This window comes from Balaenoptera ricei, chromosome 3 (assembly GCF_028023285.1).
Source record: "Balaenoptera ricei isolate mBalRic1 chromosome 3, mBalRic1.hap2, whole genome shotgun sequence".
NCBI classification, from domain to species: Eukaryota; Metazoa; Chordata; class Mammalia; order Artiodactyla; family Balaenopteridae; genus Balaenoptera; species Balaenoptera ricei.
In genome coordinates this window covers 16,022,246-16,039,469 of record NC_082641.1, presented here as the reverse complement: position 1 = coordinate 16,039,469, position 17,224 = coordinate 16,022,246, and the positions used below count along the sequence as shown (strand labels likewise).

General features: G+C 35.6%; 1 protein-coding gene across 1 annotated transcript in view; it reads left to right on the top strand.

Moving 5' to 3' along the window:
• Positions 1-17,224, top strand: part of CDH18 (cadherin 18) — a 328,121-nt gene that overhangs the window by 250,066 nt on the left and 60,831 nt on the right. The window contains exon 7 of the mRNA XM_059919221.1: positions 5,137-5,273. Within this exon, the coding sequence (XP_059775204.1) occupies positions 5,137-5,273 (137 nt within the window). The remainder of the gene's footprint in view (positions 1-5,136; positions 5,274-17,224) is intronic.

The window sequence follows — 17,224 nt, the reverse complement described above, 5'->3', positions numbered from 1 at the left end:
TTTGGGGACAAGTGTTTTTTTTTGTTTTGTTTTGTTTTGTTTTTTAATGTGCTTGCATTTATATATTTATATATTTATGGCCATGCCCCACAGCATGTGGGATCTTAGTTCCCTGACCAGGAATCAAACCTGCACCCCCTGCAGTGGAAGCGTGGTATCCTAACCACCGGACCACCAGGGAATTCCCAATATTACTTAATTGACTGTATTGATTTTTAATCTCTTGCACTAACTAGCTCTTTGATGTTGAATAAAATTCTCCATCACCCTGTGCATCAGTTTTCTCCTCTATAAAAAAGTGTCTATTAATAGTACCTATCTCATCCAGTTGTTCTGGGTATGTAATAAACTAATGTTTAGAACACACTTAAAGCACAATATAGTACACTGTAAGGGGTCCATAAATGTTAGCCTTTATTATCTCATATCAGTTTGCTTTTGTAAAGAACTTATAAATGTGTATAAGTGTTTCCTCCCATTCTCAAATATCATCTCTATATAGTCTTATGTTAAGGGGGAAAGTAGAATTTGAAGAATATCTTTAAACATCTTATCCAGTTATATACACTATAGCCTCAGTTTACGTTGGTTCATTTTTGATAGCTATGAACTAAGATATTAAAAAAAAAAATTCTCAAAACTCTAATTCCTTAGGCTTCATAATCAATCCCTATTTAGAACCTATATCACCTAGGCAAATGGTTACTTTATTTTATACTTGCTGGATATATCTAAAAATGTCAAATTAATATTAACATTTGCAAAAAACCTTCATATATATATATAAGTTCATGAAGTATTAAGATGTTGTGTTTACTTGTTGAAGGTTTGTGAAGGAAATAAATGTATTTTATTACAAAAATATTTTTAAAAGTTACCTACTGAGAATATTTTATCTATTTTTTTTTTGATAAACAGTTTTATGTACCCATGTAACTCCTTAATTTTAAATAATTAGCATTGGATCATTGTACATATAACCCCCCCCCCACCCAAATAGTTTTGAATAGTTTCTTTCACATTTCTGTTTTCCCTTTTTCTGTGTTTTTATTACTATGGCTAGGCAGAAATCCAAGGGTACTTAAGCAGAACAATTTAGTTCTCCTTGAGTCGAAATTCAATTGCAATTCCATGAATAAGACTTTTTGGCTCAAAGCATTGCCCTAATATCTAGCCCTTATGTTGCAGATTTCCCAAGAGAGTTAGGTCATATAGAAAACTAAGAAGTAAATAACTTGAGTCTGAGGACACGTGCCTCACATTATACCTACCATTTAAACATAGGTTATATATTTTTCAAATTCAAATGAAAAATATATGTATTCTAAAAGTATTTAACCACAAGTACTAGCACTTAATGTTAGAAAGCTCTGTGTGAAGTGCCTAAGGGAGAGGGGATTGTTCTGATAAAGAGGCTGTACATTTTCAAAGTCTTAATTTAGCTTATAGACAGAAGAAAACCCATTTTCTTCCAGACTGACAGCTGTGAAGTGATCAGATTTCTAAAATGGGGCATGTTCTTCTATATTACACAGGGTTGGATTGATAACAATGTAATCTGAGTTTTGCTGATAGTTGCTGCAGGAAACATTGAAGTTGAATAATATTTTTCAATTTTAGGTCTAACTTTAGAATTCAGGAACCATTATTCTTAAACTACCCAAAAATGGAAAGTGTCTTGAAGACAGGTTTCTTTAGATGATATAATAACCAGATTGCCAACTGATTACATTTTAAAGGATGTTATTCTTTTCGTGTGACAAGATTTCTCACATCTCCTTAGCAATTCAGCCTTCATCGGCGTCAGGACCCTAGGGGAGGATATTATGAGAAGGTTTTTTTGTGATATAAGCTCAAGTCAAAGAAAGTGAATGAGTTTCAGTGCACCATGGCCTAGTGCTTTGGGAAAGCCCGACGGCATGCCTCTTTACCACTATTCTGTGGTGTCTGGATCGCGTGTCTCTTTGAATCAGATTTGCTTTGTACTCCTATCTTTTCTCATTTAAATTGATTTTGCATGTTGAATTTTCTTTAATTAACCTCTATTTATTATTAGAACAACCGGTACACAAAATAGCCAATTCCTTGTTTTGATCACACAGTTTCAAGTGATGTATTCTGTTTTTGTCAGGTGTTATTTTCATTAAATGAGCTCCTAGATTTCTTGGGACGCTCTAGAACTTGGATCTCTGTGGTGCTATTAATATCTTCTGCTATGTTTGCGCATGTGTGTCCACAGGTTGTTATGAGGTTTATACCTGAGCAATATGTTCTAGGTACCCTGTTAACACCGTATGCCGATGCAAGGCACAGGTTGCATTTCAGTTATGCTTATACTCTGTTCTAGAAAGTATGATGAAGTTTGTAATATTTCCATCACCACAATCACCTATCTTCTGAGATTTTCCTCATGTTAAAATGGAAGAAGTGTCTCTGTTACTTTCAGTGGAAATCCTTATATTTGTGCTCTGGAACCCAGTCTGTTCACCTTCTCATGAATTTTCTTTTTTTAGATATTCCCCCTTTTTTCTTTTTTTTTTTTTGGCTGCACCACATGGCATGTGGGATCTCAGTTCCCCGACCAGGGATCGAACCCCCACCCCCGCATTGGAAGTGTGGAATCTTAACCACTGGATTGCCAGGGAAGTCCCCTTTTTTTCCTCCCTCTTTCAAAATTATTATTTTCTTCAGCAAAGACAGTGACTAATATTTCCCATATCAGAAAAACATTAATTTGTTGAACCCACTTCTCTGATGACATAAGGCGCCATTTTTCTCATCTTTCCTTCAGGTACTGTTATCTGATAAAGTCTCAGGACTCATGAACTTCCTATATTCACATTCAATATACTTTTGAGTCCACTACAGTAAAACTTCCATCCTTTCATATTTTATTGCAACTACTCTTTTCAAATTAACCAATGGTGTCCATCCTGTCAAATCCAATTCAGCCTTTACTAACCTCACTCAACTTAATAAAATTTACCTCAGCTGTCCACTTAGAACACTCCTTTCTTGATTTCTATGCCTCCTCTCCTTCCCAGTTTTCCTTCTCCCCTGGGCTGTTCCTCTCCTTTTGCTGGTACCTTCTCCTATTCAGATGATGGACTGCTTTAGACTCAAAAGATTGGGTGCTGTACTGCTCAATCTTTCCCTTCCTTTTCTCTTACAATTCTCTCCCAGATGAGATTGTTCCCATTACTTTACATTTAGGCTGATCTATCTCAAATTTATATTTCCTGTTCATTCAGAAAGTACGCTTGAACTCCACACCCATTTCTAATTTTCTTCTTTTTATTCCATATGTTTATTTAATTGACATCTAAGATATAACATGTCAAAATCATTGACTTCTCCCAAACTCTTTTTCTCCCAAAGGGAATCTTTCCCCTAACTTTTTATCCAGCTCCATGAATGGGCTTATTAATTACGTGCTAGATCAAATATACAGATACAACACAAAAATTGAGTCATTTGTAATTTCTTCTTTTTACCAATGCCACTATAACAAAAAGCTTTACAGGTTGTAGTCAATATATAGCACTATTTTATACACTTCATTTTCTTCTAATTTTTCCATTTTTTCCCATGATGACATCATTTCTTTTCTGAATTGTTTTTAACATTCTACAATCCAAGATTCAAAGCAGCCACTGTCATTTCTCCAGAATGTAAATAGATCCATTATTTCCTTTGTTAAAAATGTTTTCCCATTGATTTTGTAAAAAATTTAAAACTCTTAACCATGTGCTATATAGGACTTGCTCGTCCTATGCCCTAGCCCTCCACTTCATTCATTCTGCCAGCTACATTGAAACACCTATCTGTTTTTAAACCAAGTCAAGCTCTTTCTTTAATTTGGATCTTTGCACTTTAGTTCCCCATATTCAAGTATTCTGCCCCTTGCACTTCTCACATAATAGTTCATCTTTTTTTCTTCAGGTGTAGATGAAATGTCACTTAAGCTAAGATTAATGATGAGGGAAGAAGTATTAGAGGTTTGAGGAGGAAAAAAAAAACTCATTAAGTTGTTTTAGGAATAGTTTGGAACATTTCTAGAACATATGATGATTGTTGACTGTATTATTTATTCACATTTATGTTAATTAACCATTGCTGAATAATGTAAAACCCCAAAACTCAGGGTATAGAAAAAAGTCATGTATAACCATGGTGTATGTGTCTGTGAGTTAGCTGAGGATCAGCTGAACTAGGCTGGCTTCTCTTTGCCAAGTCTGCTTATCTCCAGGGCATTCATTCCTACATTTGCTCATTTACTAGGTAGCTCTACTCTAGGATGGGAAGCTGACAGTTCTGCCCTTGGGGCTCATCTTTCTTCTGGGAACCAGTGGACTAGCCCTGGAATGTGCTTCTTATGGTAGTGGCAGAGCATAAGAGGAAACATTTAAAGTCTCATGAAATCTAGACCCAAATGTGGAACAGAACACCATCACTTTCAACTCATTCTATTGTCAAAGTAAGCTGGAGGCCAAACCTAATAGAAGAGAGCCCTACAAAATTACATGAACTAGTGAGGGAAGAAGATTTGTGGCTAAGGATGCAAACTACTTCCTGTTTATTTTCTCATTCTTTGACTAAACACGGTGCTAGGTGATGGAGACACAACGGTCATTAATTAAAATGTTTTGTTTTTCATTTTGTATTTATCTTCAAACCTCAGCCATGATGAAATTCCAAGATAAATTAATCTTTAACATCTGTTATCCTAAAAACATTGTACATATAGCAATGAGAAGTTTCATTAAAGGTTTAATTTTTTTCCCAGTGTACTCTGGTCTTCACAGAGGCAGTTTTCTTAATCCTTCCCTTATTAATTACTGTGTTTTTGCTATCTACTACCTACTATTCTATTCATGGAGTTTAGTGTTATGTTTTTTAACTTTTTGAATTAGTAATTGAATTAAACCTTAATTAAAGACTGACAGAAAAATAATTGATATCATTTCTATGCAAATATAAAACAGGTGGGCAAATCTTAAGGGCCAAATATGGGAAGTAAAAATACACATTTCAATATTTGAGTATATTAGATTTAATACCTCCCTTGGTTCAGTTTTCTTTTCTTCATTATAGCATCAAGTAAAAGAGTAACCAATTTTTTTTTTTTTTCTCTAGATACTTTATCGACTACAATGCTGAAGATGACAGGTTTTTCAACATTGATGCCAACACTGGAACCATTAAGACTACCAAGGTTCTTGACAGAGAAGAAACTCCATGGTACAACATCACAGTTGCTGCTTCAGAAAATGGTAAATTTCTTTACATTATGTACCATAGGAAAGATGTCACTTATACATGAAGATTTATGCTGAGACTTTCTCTGGAGCAGGGCTTTCATGATTTCTATTTTTTATGCCATGATCTAGCAGAGTACATAGCATGAAGTAGGTACAATTACTCATTGTCAGATGCAGTGAATAAAGCTTATACCTTTTTCTTTACTTTAATCCCCACATAGTGGTGGAAAATTGGCATCACAGAACACTTAGTCTGCATCGCTGAGTCAAAATATTTGGTTATCTTCTTAATTGTGAGACTTGCTTTGTCATGTGCTTATGCCTTACTTAAGTAGAAGAAGAATACTTCATATACAGTGGAGCAGTTTAGGAAAATAAAGAGAAGAAATGAAAATCTAACATTTTGCTTGAATAATTTTATCAATATAACAACCTTCTTCAAGCTTCAATTAACACTTAGAAATTTTATAGCAAAAGAATAGCTCTTGGAATTTCAACAAGCAGGTCTAAGTTCTTTTCAAGAGACATACATGATATACAACTGAGGAAGGCCATTGTTCCATCCTCATCCAGAACATTGCATTGTGCTAAACACTTAAGTTTTTTTAAAAAAGCATAAATATCAACAATTATCTCTGAGTTCAAAAAGATGTACATAACTGTCTTCAAATGAAATTAGAATAAAACTTTAGGAAAATGGACTACTGTCAAGAAAATGAAGTCTTTCTTTAAATGTTGAGAAATAAATGAAAGGTACAAATTGCCCCAAGTTTAGTATTATATATACTATACTAAAATTTAGTATAGTATACCCAGCTTACATATACATTTTAAAAGATTCCAACATGCTCATGAGTGAACTATAAATATTAAAATTTAGGAATACTTCATGTTAGAAAATAAAGCTATGTAAAATGAAATTATGCTCTCTCTTTCTTTTGCCCTCAGAAAGTATAAGAAATTTTTAAAATATTAAAACTTCATTTAGAAATAATTTACATACCATACCATTCACCTTTCTAAGGTGTATAGTTTAATGAGTTTTAGTAAATTCAGAGCTGTGCATCAATCACCACAATCAATTTTAGAATATGTTCATTACTTCAAAAAGAAATCCTGTCCCCCTTAGTCATCACCCTCTACCCCCCTTCCCCATGCCTCAACCCAAGAAGCGACTAATCTAGTTTCTGTTTCTGTAGATGTCTTAGTCTGTTTAGGCTGCTATAACAAAATATCATAAACTGAGTGCTTTAAACAGCAAACATTTTTTTCTCACAGTTCTGGAGGCTGGAAATCCGAGATCAAGGGGCCAACAGATTTGGTGTCTGGTGAGAACCCACTTCCTGGTTCATAGATGGCTGTCTCCTAGTGGTGTACTCACATGGTAGCAAGGGCAAGGAATCTCTCCGGAGTCTCTTTTATAAGGGTGCTAATCTCACTCATGAGTGGTCCACTCTGAATTTTGGGGAGACATAAACATTCAGTCTATAGCAATAGATTTGCCTTTTATTGGTATTTCATATAAAATAATCAATAACACATGGTCCTTTGTGACTGGCTTATTTCACTTAGCATGATATTTTCAAAGTTCATTTACATTGTAGCATGTATTAGTATTTCCTTCTTTCTTATTGCTAAAATGATTCCATTATATGGATATACTACATTTTATTTATCCATTCATCACTTGATAGATGTTTGGGTTGCTTCCACTTTTTGCCTCATTTGAAGAATGCTGTTAAGAGCATTAATATGAATGTTTCTGTGTGGATGAGTTTTCATTTCTTTGGGGTATATACCTAGGAGTGGGATTGCGGGGTCATAAAGAAACTATATTTAAAATTTTGATGAACGGCCAGACTGTTTTCCCAAGTGGCTAAATTTTACATTCACAACAACTCGATATGGGGGTTCCGATTACTCTATATTATTACCAGTATTTATTATTACATACTGACTATAACCATTCTAGTGGATGTGGGCTGATAGCTCATTGTGGTTTATGCTCTTTTATAATGTCCTTTATCACAAATCAGTAATTAAACTACTCCAGTCTTTTCTATTCCACCTGAATTTTTCATGTTTTGCATCAGAAAAATCAACTCAAGTGGTTTCCATTTAGATATTTTTTCAGCACAGTATTTCCCTTTGAAAATTAGCATTTTCAAAGGGAAATACTGTGCTGAAAAATTACTTTTAAATGAGTGTTATAAAGAATACATGAGTGGGTTCATTTGTTATCATCCTGGTTAATTTTCATTTTCAAAATAACCAGACTAGGTCTAGATTTGCATGGTCTTAGTCACCCAAGGACAATAAAATAACTGTCAAATGATAAAGGCTCGTTTAAAATTAGTTTTACAATAAAAGAATAAATGGATTGATATACTGAAGTAGATGTGATGGAGACATTGAAAAGTTTCCAAAAATATTGTGTAGTTCTTCTTGAGAACAGGTTCCATGTACAGAAGAAGGAAGGGAAGAATCCCTGGAGAGAATGATATTTGCTTGTCAGGAACAATAGGGACTTATTTTAAAATAACATCAAGTTCAACTCCAGAGGTATTTTGATCGGAAGCCATACTTTAGGTCGCTTCTAAATCTCACCTCAGCCCAAATAATATTTGTGTCAAGTAGAAGCTCATTTATAAATATACATGAGTTCAAGTATATCATGAAAATTATATTATTTGTAATCATTATTAAAGGAAACGTTCATTTTTACTGAAGTAAATTCTTAAATATGTACTTACTACGTTCTTTTTTTTTTTTTTACTATCTGCTAGTATTTCATATGGGAAATGAGTTAATACACATCTACTAAGTAAAACAGTACAGTAAAGAGTAACATCCTGAATTTTATAGATGGTAGTAAAGAAGCCTTAGAGACTCCTCAATGAGCACTTCTAAAATATAATTTAATCCTAATCATAAACAGGTATGTAGAAAGAATGAGCACTAATTAAGATTTTATAGCCATATTGGGAGACTGTGTCTGGAAAAGCTCACATTCACTTACTGATTGCTTGGCCTAAGTGCCTATTAAATGGAGTTGGGAGCCCTTCCGCGTACAATTGTTTGTAAGCATTTACTTTAACATGAGCCATGTCATCAAAGTATTTTCTATTTTGGATACTTTTTCAACAGGATCTTTTTAAAGGCTTTATTTTTTTTAGTGCAGTTTTAGGTTCATAGCAAAATTGAGAGGAATGGACAGAGACTTGCCATATATTCTCTGCACCTGCACATGCTTAGCTTTCTCTGCTATCAACATTCCCCCACCAGAGTGATACATTTGTTACAATTGATGAACCTACACGTCATAATCAACCAAAGTTTATAGTTTAATTTGGGGTTAACTCCTTATTCTATGGCTTTGGATAAATGTATAATGGCATAAACCCATCAATATAATATCATACAGAGTAATTTGAATGCACTAAAATATCTTCTGTGATCCACCTGTTCATGTCTCCCCATCCCTGCCCCTGGTTACCACTGATCTTTTTTATTGGCTCCATAGTTTTACCTTTTCCAGAATGTCATGTAGTTGAAACCATACAGTATGTAGCCTTTCATGTTGGCTTCTTTCACTTAGTAATATGGATTGAAGGTTCCTCCATGTCTTTTTATGTCTTGATAGCTCATTTCTTTTTGTACTCAATAATATTCCATTGTCAGCATGTACCAGAGGTTTATCCATTCATCGTCTGAAGATGAATTCATCTTGGTTGTTTCCAAATAAAGCTGCTATAAACATCCATGTGTAGGTTTTTGTACGGCCAGAAATTTTCAGCTCCTTCGGTAAATACAAAATGTGCAATCCTTGGATCATATGGTAAGAGTATGTTTAGTTTTATAAGAAATTGACAAAATGTCTTATGAAGCAGCTGTGTCATTTTGGATAGCCACCAGATATGAATGAATAAGAGTTCCCATTGCTCCACATCCTAACCAGCATTTGGTATTGTCAGTCTTCCCTGGATTTGGGCCACTCATAGATATGTAGTAGTATCTTGCTTTAATTTGCACTTTCCTGATGACGTATATGTGAAGCATGTTTTCATATACTTATTTGCCATGTGTATGTTTTCTTTGGTGAAGTATCTATTAAGGTCTTTGGCCCATTTTTTAATCAGATTGTTTGTTTTCTTAACGTTTAATTTTGACTCCTTTGCATGTTTTGTGTAACTAATTTATTAGATGTGTCTTTTGCAAATATTTTCTCCCAGTATGTGTCTTATCTTCTCATTCTATTGACATTGTCTTTCAAGAGCAGAAATGGGATCTTGTAAAACCTTAATGTAACAGTTTTGAGGTGACTGTTGTTCTATGGAATTAAAATTAGAAGTTAATGTTTTAAAATACTTGTTTAGCCTACCTAAGGGTTAAGAGAAGAGAAATTTTCCTTCTCTGGGCAGATGAAGCAATGCACCAGGATTTAAGAGAAAATAAGAGCAAAGCACCTCTGTGCAAAAGAAAACAAAAACAAAATATTGGTCCTTCCTTCAGGTGAACAGGCCTCCTGCTAGAGGACCAGTGTGAAAGCTGAGGGTGTCACAGCTGAAGTGGGCATCCTTTGAGCATTCAGGTGGGGCTCAGATGCAATGCAGCTGTTAATTACATGATGTTTGGCTCTGCCTTTTTTCATCCTGTGGTTCTAGGTCAAAGTGATTATTCAGCTGCCCAGTCATGCAGGAAAGGCAGGAGACGTGGGTCTGGTCTGTGATATCTTTTACTGCTGCAGCTAAACATAACTAGCAGCTATCTGCACTTGTATGCTGTGCTTTACAACCATGTCATCCTAACAAAAATTTTTGTGAAATAGAGAAAACAGATATTTTCTTATTTTATAAGAGAAAGGAAAGTGAGACTCACACAAAATATGAATCTAAATATTTTGGTTCCTAGATCTGTGCTTATTCTAATATGACCCTCTGTGGCAGCTGATGTCCATTGAACCCAAGTACTGGTCAGGTATTTTAACTGATTGAGGTTTATTCTATTATTTTAAAAATTCATTCTGAGACATAAGATTATTTTCACAATTTTAAAGAATACACTAATAATCAAATAAATTCAATATGTGTCTTTGGTCAGGGAAATAGAAAGTGGTGTCTTATTATCACATATCACAGTTCTGGTGGAAGGGTACTTTCTCAATAAATACCTGTGGAACATTTATGTTACAGGTAACAATGTAATCCATAATGGAGCTATTTGGTAATGTCTATTACTTTTCTATTAATGTGTAACAAATAATCATATGATTTCTGGAGGTCAGAAGTCCAGGAGTGTTCACCTGAGTTCTCTGCTTTAAATCTGGAAAGACTGAAATCATGTATCAGCGGGGCTGGGCTCTTATCTGAAGGCTCCAGGGAAGAATCTGATTTCACGCTCATTTTCCTTGTGGCAGAATCCACTTTCTTGAGGATGTAGGTGTGAGGGCTCCACTCTTTTCCTGGTTGTTAGCTGAGGCAGTTCCCTCCTCTTAGAAGCTGCCTGCATTCCTTTACCTCCTTCAAACAAGCAACAGTGTGTCAGATCCTTCTTATGCTTGAATCTATTTAATTTTCTCTTCTGCTACCATCTGGAGAAAGTCTCTGCTTTCAGTGCTTTTCACCCATTTGGGTCAGGCCCACCCAAATAATCTTTGTGTTTTAAGGTCACCTGATTTGGGACTTTAATTACACCTGCAAAATTCCTTCACAACAGTACCCAGATTAGTGTTTAGTTGAATAACCAAGGGACAGAAATCATGTGCTGGCACCTTTAGAATTCTACCTACCATAACCCTAAAATATCTGTAAAATTTGGGGGTATTATTTTTTTTATAGGATAATAAATATTCTTTCAAACTTATATGTCATCACTTACTTTTCCTCTTATATGACTCCTTAGTAAAATAATAGCACTAGTAGGCACTCAATAAGTAGTTCTTAATATATTTTTCAAGTGCCTAGCTCTCATCTCCCTCAATTTCCATGTTAATGTCTTAGCTCAGGATAACGTATACTTTTATTCTAAGTGCTTTTCAGAAACTGCCAATGTGTTCATCACTTCCCAATGGCTAAACCAATGAGTACTTTTCATTTCTTATCCCCCCTGATTTCTTTGTGATGTTTGACTATATTAATCATCCTCTTTCCTCTTGGAATGTTCTACTTCCTTGGCTACCATTCCAGTACTTTGGTATGGTAAACTTTATCATCTTGGTCCTAAAGTATACCTTAACTAACTCACTCAGAATATATTAATAAATGATACTTGCTAGGTAGTGTAGTATTTTAGGCACTAATGATATTGAGGGTATTATTTTGTCTTTGAGGAATTTAAGAGTCTAATGCAAAAGACAAGTTAAGCAAATAATTGCATTATGGATAATTACTGTGGTGATAAGTTTTCTTTTTTTTAATTCTTAAATTTAATTTAATTTTATTTTTTATACAGCAGGTTCTTATTAGTTATCCACTTTATACATATTAGTGTATACATGTCAATCCCAATCTCCCAATTCATCCCACCACCACGCCCCCACCCCCCGTGCCGCTTTCCCCCCTTGGTGTCCATATGTTTGTTCTCTACATCTGTGTCTCAATTTCTGCCCTGCAAACCGGTTCATCTGTACCATTATCTAGGTTCCACATATATGCGTTAATATACGATATTTGTTTTTCTCTTTCTGACTTACTTCGCTCTGTATGACAGCTTCTAAATTCATCCACATCTCTGCAAATGACCCAATTTCATTACTTTTTATGACTGAGTAATATTCCATTGTATATATGTACCACATCTTCTTTATCCATTTGTCTATTGATGGGCATTTAGGTTGCTTCCATGACCTGGCTATTGTAAATAGTGCTGTAATGAACATTGGCGTACATGTGTCTTTTTGAATTATGGCTTTCTCAGGGTATATGCCCAGGAGTGGGATTGCTGGGTCATATGGTAATTCTATTTTTAGTTTTTTAAGGAACCTCCATACTGTTCTTCATAGTGGCTGTATCAATTTACACTCCCACCAACAGTGCAAGAGGGTTCTCTTTTCTCCACACCCTCTCCAGCATTTGTTGTTTGTAGATTTTCTGATGATGCCCATTCTAATTGGTGTGAGGTAATGCCTCACTGTAGTTTTGATTTGCATTTCTCTAATAATTAGTGACGCTGGGCAGCTTTTCATGTGCTTCTTGACCATCTGTATGTCTTCTTTATAGAAATGTCTACTTATGTCTTTGGGCTATTTTTGGATTGGGTTGTTTGTTTTTTAATATTGAGCTGCATGAGCTGTTTATATATTTTGGAGATTAATCCTTTATCTGTTGATTCGTTTGCAGATATTTTCTCCCATTCTGAGGGCTGTCTTTTCATCTTGTTTGTAGTTTCCTTTGCTTTGCAAAAGCTTTTAAGTTTCATTAGGTCCCATTTGTTTATTTTTGGTTTTATTTCCATTACTCTAGGAGGTGGATCAATAAAGATCTTGCTGTGATTTATGTCAAAGAGTGTTTTTCCTGTGTTTTCCTCTAGGAGTTTTATAGTGTCTGGTCTTACATTTAGGTCTCTAATCCATTTTGAGTTTATTTTTGCATATGGTGTTAGGGAGTGTTCTAATTTCATTCCTTTACATGTAGCTGTCCAGTTTTCCCAACACCACTTACTGAAGAGACTGTCTTTTCTCCATTGTATATCCTTGCCTCCTTTGTCATAGATTAGTTGACCATAGGTGTGTGGGTTTATCTCTGGGCTTTCTATCCTGTTCCATTGATCTATATTTCTGTTTTTGTGCCAGTACCATATAGTCTTGATTACTGTAGCTTTGTATATAGCCTGAAGTCAGGGAGTCTGAATCCTCCAGCTCTGTTTTTTTCCCTCAAGACTGCTTTGGCTATTCAGGGTCTTTTGTGTCTCCATACAAATTTTAAGATTTTTTCTTCTAGTTCTGTAAAAAATGCCATTGGTAATTTGATAGGGATTGCATTGAATCTGTAGATTGCTTTGGGTAGTATAGTCATTTTCACAATATTGATTCTTCCAATCCAAGACCATGGTATATCTCTCCATCTGTTTGTATCATCTTTAATTTCTTTCATCAGTGTCTTAGAGTTTTCTGCATACAGGTCTTTTGTCTCCCTAGGTAGGTTTATTCCTAGGTATTTTATTCTTTTTGTTGTAATGGTAAATGGGAGTGTTTCCTTAATTTCTCTTTCAGATTTTTCATCATTATTGTATAGGAATGCAAGAGATTTTGGTGCATTAATTTTGTATCCTGCAACTTTACCCAATTCATTGATTAGCTCTAGTAGTTTTCTGGGGGCATTTTTAGGATTCTCTATATATAGTATCATGTCATCTGCAAACAGTGACAGTTTTACTTCTTCTTTTCCAATTTGTATTCCTTTTATTTCTTATTCTTCTCTGATTGCCATGGCTAGGACTTCCAAAACTATGTTGAAAAATAGTGGTGAGAGTGGACATCCTTGTCTTGTTCCTCATCTTAGAGGAAATGCTTTCAGTTTTTCACCATTGAGAATGATGTTTGCTGTGGGTTTGTCATATATGGCCTTTATTATGTTGAGGTGGGTTCCCTCTATGCCCACTTTCTGGAGAGTTTTTATCATAAATGGGTGTTGAATTTTGTCAAAAGCTTTTTCTGCATCTACTGAGATGATCATATGGTTTTTATTCTTCAATTTGTTAATATGGTGTATCACATTGGTTGATTTGCATATATTGAAGAATCCTTGCATCCCTGAGATAAATCCCACTTGATCATGGTGTATGATCCTTTTAATGTGTTGTTGGATTCTGTTTGCTAGTATTTCGTTGAGGATTTTTGCATCTATATTCATCAGTGATATTGGTCTGTAATTTTCTTTTCTTGTAGTATCTTTGTCTGGTTTTGGTATCAGGGTGATGGTGGCCTCATAGAATGAGTTTGGGACTGTTCCTTCCTCTGCAATTTTTTAGAGGAGTTTGAGAAGAATGGGTGTTAGCTCTTCTCTAAATGTTTGATAGAATTCACCTGTGAAGCCATCTGGTCCTGGACTTTTGTTTTTTGGAAGATTTTTAATCACAGTTTCAATTTCATTACTTGTGATTGGTCTGTTCATATTTTCTATTTCTTCCTGGTTCAGTCTTGGAAGGTTCTGCATTTCTAAGAATTTGTCCATTTCTTCCAGGTTGTCCATTTTATTGGCATAAAGTTGCTTGTAGTAGTCTCTTAGGATGCTTTGTATTTCTGCGGTGTCTGTTGTAACTCCTTTTTCATTTCTAATTTTATTGATATGAGTCCTCTCCCTCTTTTTCTTGATGAGTCTGGCTAATGGTTTATCAAGTTTGTTTATCTTGTCAAAAAAGCAGATTTTAGTTTTATTGATCTTTGCTATTGTTTTCTTTGTTCCTATTTCATTTATTTCTGCTCTGATATTTATGATTTGTTTCCTTCTGCTAACTTTGGGTTTTGTTTGTTCTTCCTCTAGTTCCTTTAGGTGTAAGGTTAGATTTTTTATTTGAGATTTTTCTTGTTTCTTGAGGTAGGCTTGTATTGCTATAAACTTCCCTGTTAGAACTGCTTTTGCTGCATCCCATAGGTTTTGGATCATCATGTTTTCATTTTCATTTGTCTCTAGGTAGTTTTTGATTTCCTCTTTGCTTTCTTCAGTGATCTCTTGGTTATTTAGTAACGTATTGTTTAGCCTCCATGTGTTTGTGTTTTTTACGTTTTTTTCCCTGTAATTGATTTCTAATCTCATAGCTTTGTGGTCAGAAAAGATGCTTGATATGATTTCAATTTTCTTAAATTTACTGAGGCTTGATTTGTGACCCAAGATGTGATCTACCCCAGAGAATGTTCCATGCGCACTTAAGAAGAAAGTGTAATCTGCTGTATTTGGATGGAATGTCCTATAAATATCAATTAAATCTATCTGGTCTATTGTGTCAATTAAAGCTTGTGTTTCCTTATTAATTTTCTGTCTGGATGATCTGTCCATTGGTGTAAGTGAGGTGTTATAGTCCCCCACTATTATTGTGTTACTGTCGATTTCCTCTTTTATAGCTGTTAGCAGTTGCCTTATGTATTGAGGTGCTCCTACGTTGGGTGCATATATATTTATAATTGTTATATCTTCTTCTTGGATTGATCCCTGGATCATTATGTAGTGTCCTTCCTTGTCTCTTGGAACATTCTTTATTTTAAAGTCTACTTTATCTGATATGAGTATTGCTACTCCAGCTTTCTTTTGATTTCCATTTGCATGGAATATCTTTTTCCATCCCCTCACTTTCAGTCTGTATGTGTCCCTAGGTCTGAAGTGGGTCTCTTGTAGACAGCATATATATAGGTCTTGTTTTTGTATCCATTCAGCAAACCTGTGTCTTTTGGTTGGAGCATTTAATCCATTCACGTTTAAGGTAATTATCGATATGTATGTTCCTATGACCATTTTCTTAATTGTTATGGGTTTGTTTCTGTAGGTCCTTTTCTCCCCTTGTGTTTCCCACTTAGAGAAGTTCCGTTAGCATTTGTTGTAGAGCTGGTTTGGTGGTGCTGAATTCTCTTAGCTTTTGCTTGTCTGTAAAGTTTTGATTTTTCCATCGAATCTGAATGAGATCATTGACAGGTAGAGTAATCTTGGTTGTAGGTTCTTCCCTTTCATCACTTTAAGTATATCATGCCACTCCCTTCTGGCTTGTAGAGTTTCTGCTGAGAAATCAGCTGTTAACCTTATGGGAGTTCCCATGTGTGTTATTTGTCATTTTTCCCTTGCTGCTTTCAATAATTTTTCTTTGTCTTTAATTTTTGCCAATTTGATTACTATGTGTCTCGATGTGTTTTTCCTTGGGTTTATCCTTTATGGGACTCTCTGTGCTTCCTGGACTTGGGTGGCTATTTCCTTTCCCATGTTAGGGAAGTTTTCAACTATAATCTCTTCAAATATTTTCTTGGGTCATTTCTCTCTTTCTTCTCCTTCTGGGACCCCTATAATGCGAATGTTGTTGTGTTTAATGTTTTCCCAGAGGTCTCTTAGGCTGTCTTCATTTCTTTTCGTTCTTTTTTCTTTATTCTGTTCCACACCAGTAAATCCCACCATTCTGTCTTCCAGGTCACTTATCCGTTCTTCTGCCTCAGTTATTGTGCTATTGATTCCTTCTAGTGTATTTTTCATTTCAGTTTTTTTATTGTTCATCTCTGTTTGTTCTTTAATTGTTCTAGGTCTTTGTTAAACATTTCTTGCATCTTCTCGCTCTTTGCCTCCATTCTTTTTCCGAGGTCCTGGATCATCTTCACTATCATTATTCTGAATTCTTTTTCTGGAAGGTTGCCTATCTCCACTTCATTTAGTTGTTTTTTCTGGGGTTTTGTCTTGTTCCTTCATCTGGTACATAGTCCTCTGCCTTTTTACTTTGTGTATCTTTCCTTGAATGTGGTTTTTGTTCCGCAGGCTGCAGGATTGTAGTTCTTCTTGCTTCTGCTGTCTGCCCTCTGGTGGATGAGGCTATCTAAGAGGCTTGTGGAAGTTTCCTGACGGGAGGGACTGGTGGTGGGTAGAGCTGGCTGTTGCTCTGGTGGGCAGAGCTCAGTAAAACTTTAATCCACTTGTCTGCTGATGGGTGGGACTGGGTTCCCTCCCTGTTGATTGTTTGGCCTGAGGCGACCCAACACTGGAGCCTACCTGGCTCTTTGGTGGGGCTAATGGCGGACTCTGGGAAGGCTCACGCCAAGGAGTACTTCCCAGAATTTCTGCTGCCAGTGTCCTTTTCCTCATGGTGAGACACAGCCACACCCCACCTCTGCGGGAGACCGTCCAACACTAGCAGGTAGGTCTGGTTCAGTCTCCTATGGGGTCACTGCTCCTTCCCCTGGGTCCCAATGCACACACTACTTTGTGTGTGCCCTCCAGGAGTGGAGTCTCTGTTTCCCCCAGTCCTGCTGAAGTCCTGTAATCAAATCCCTGTAGCCT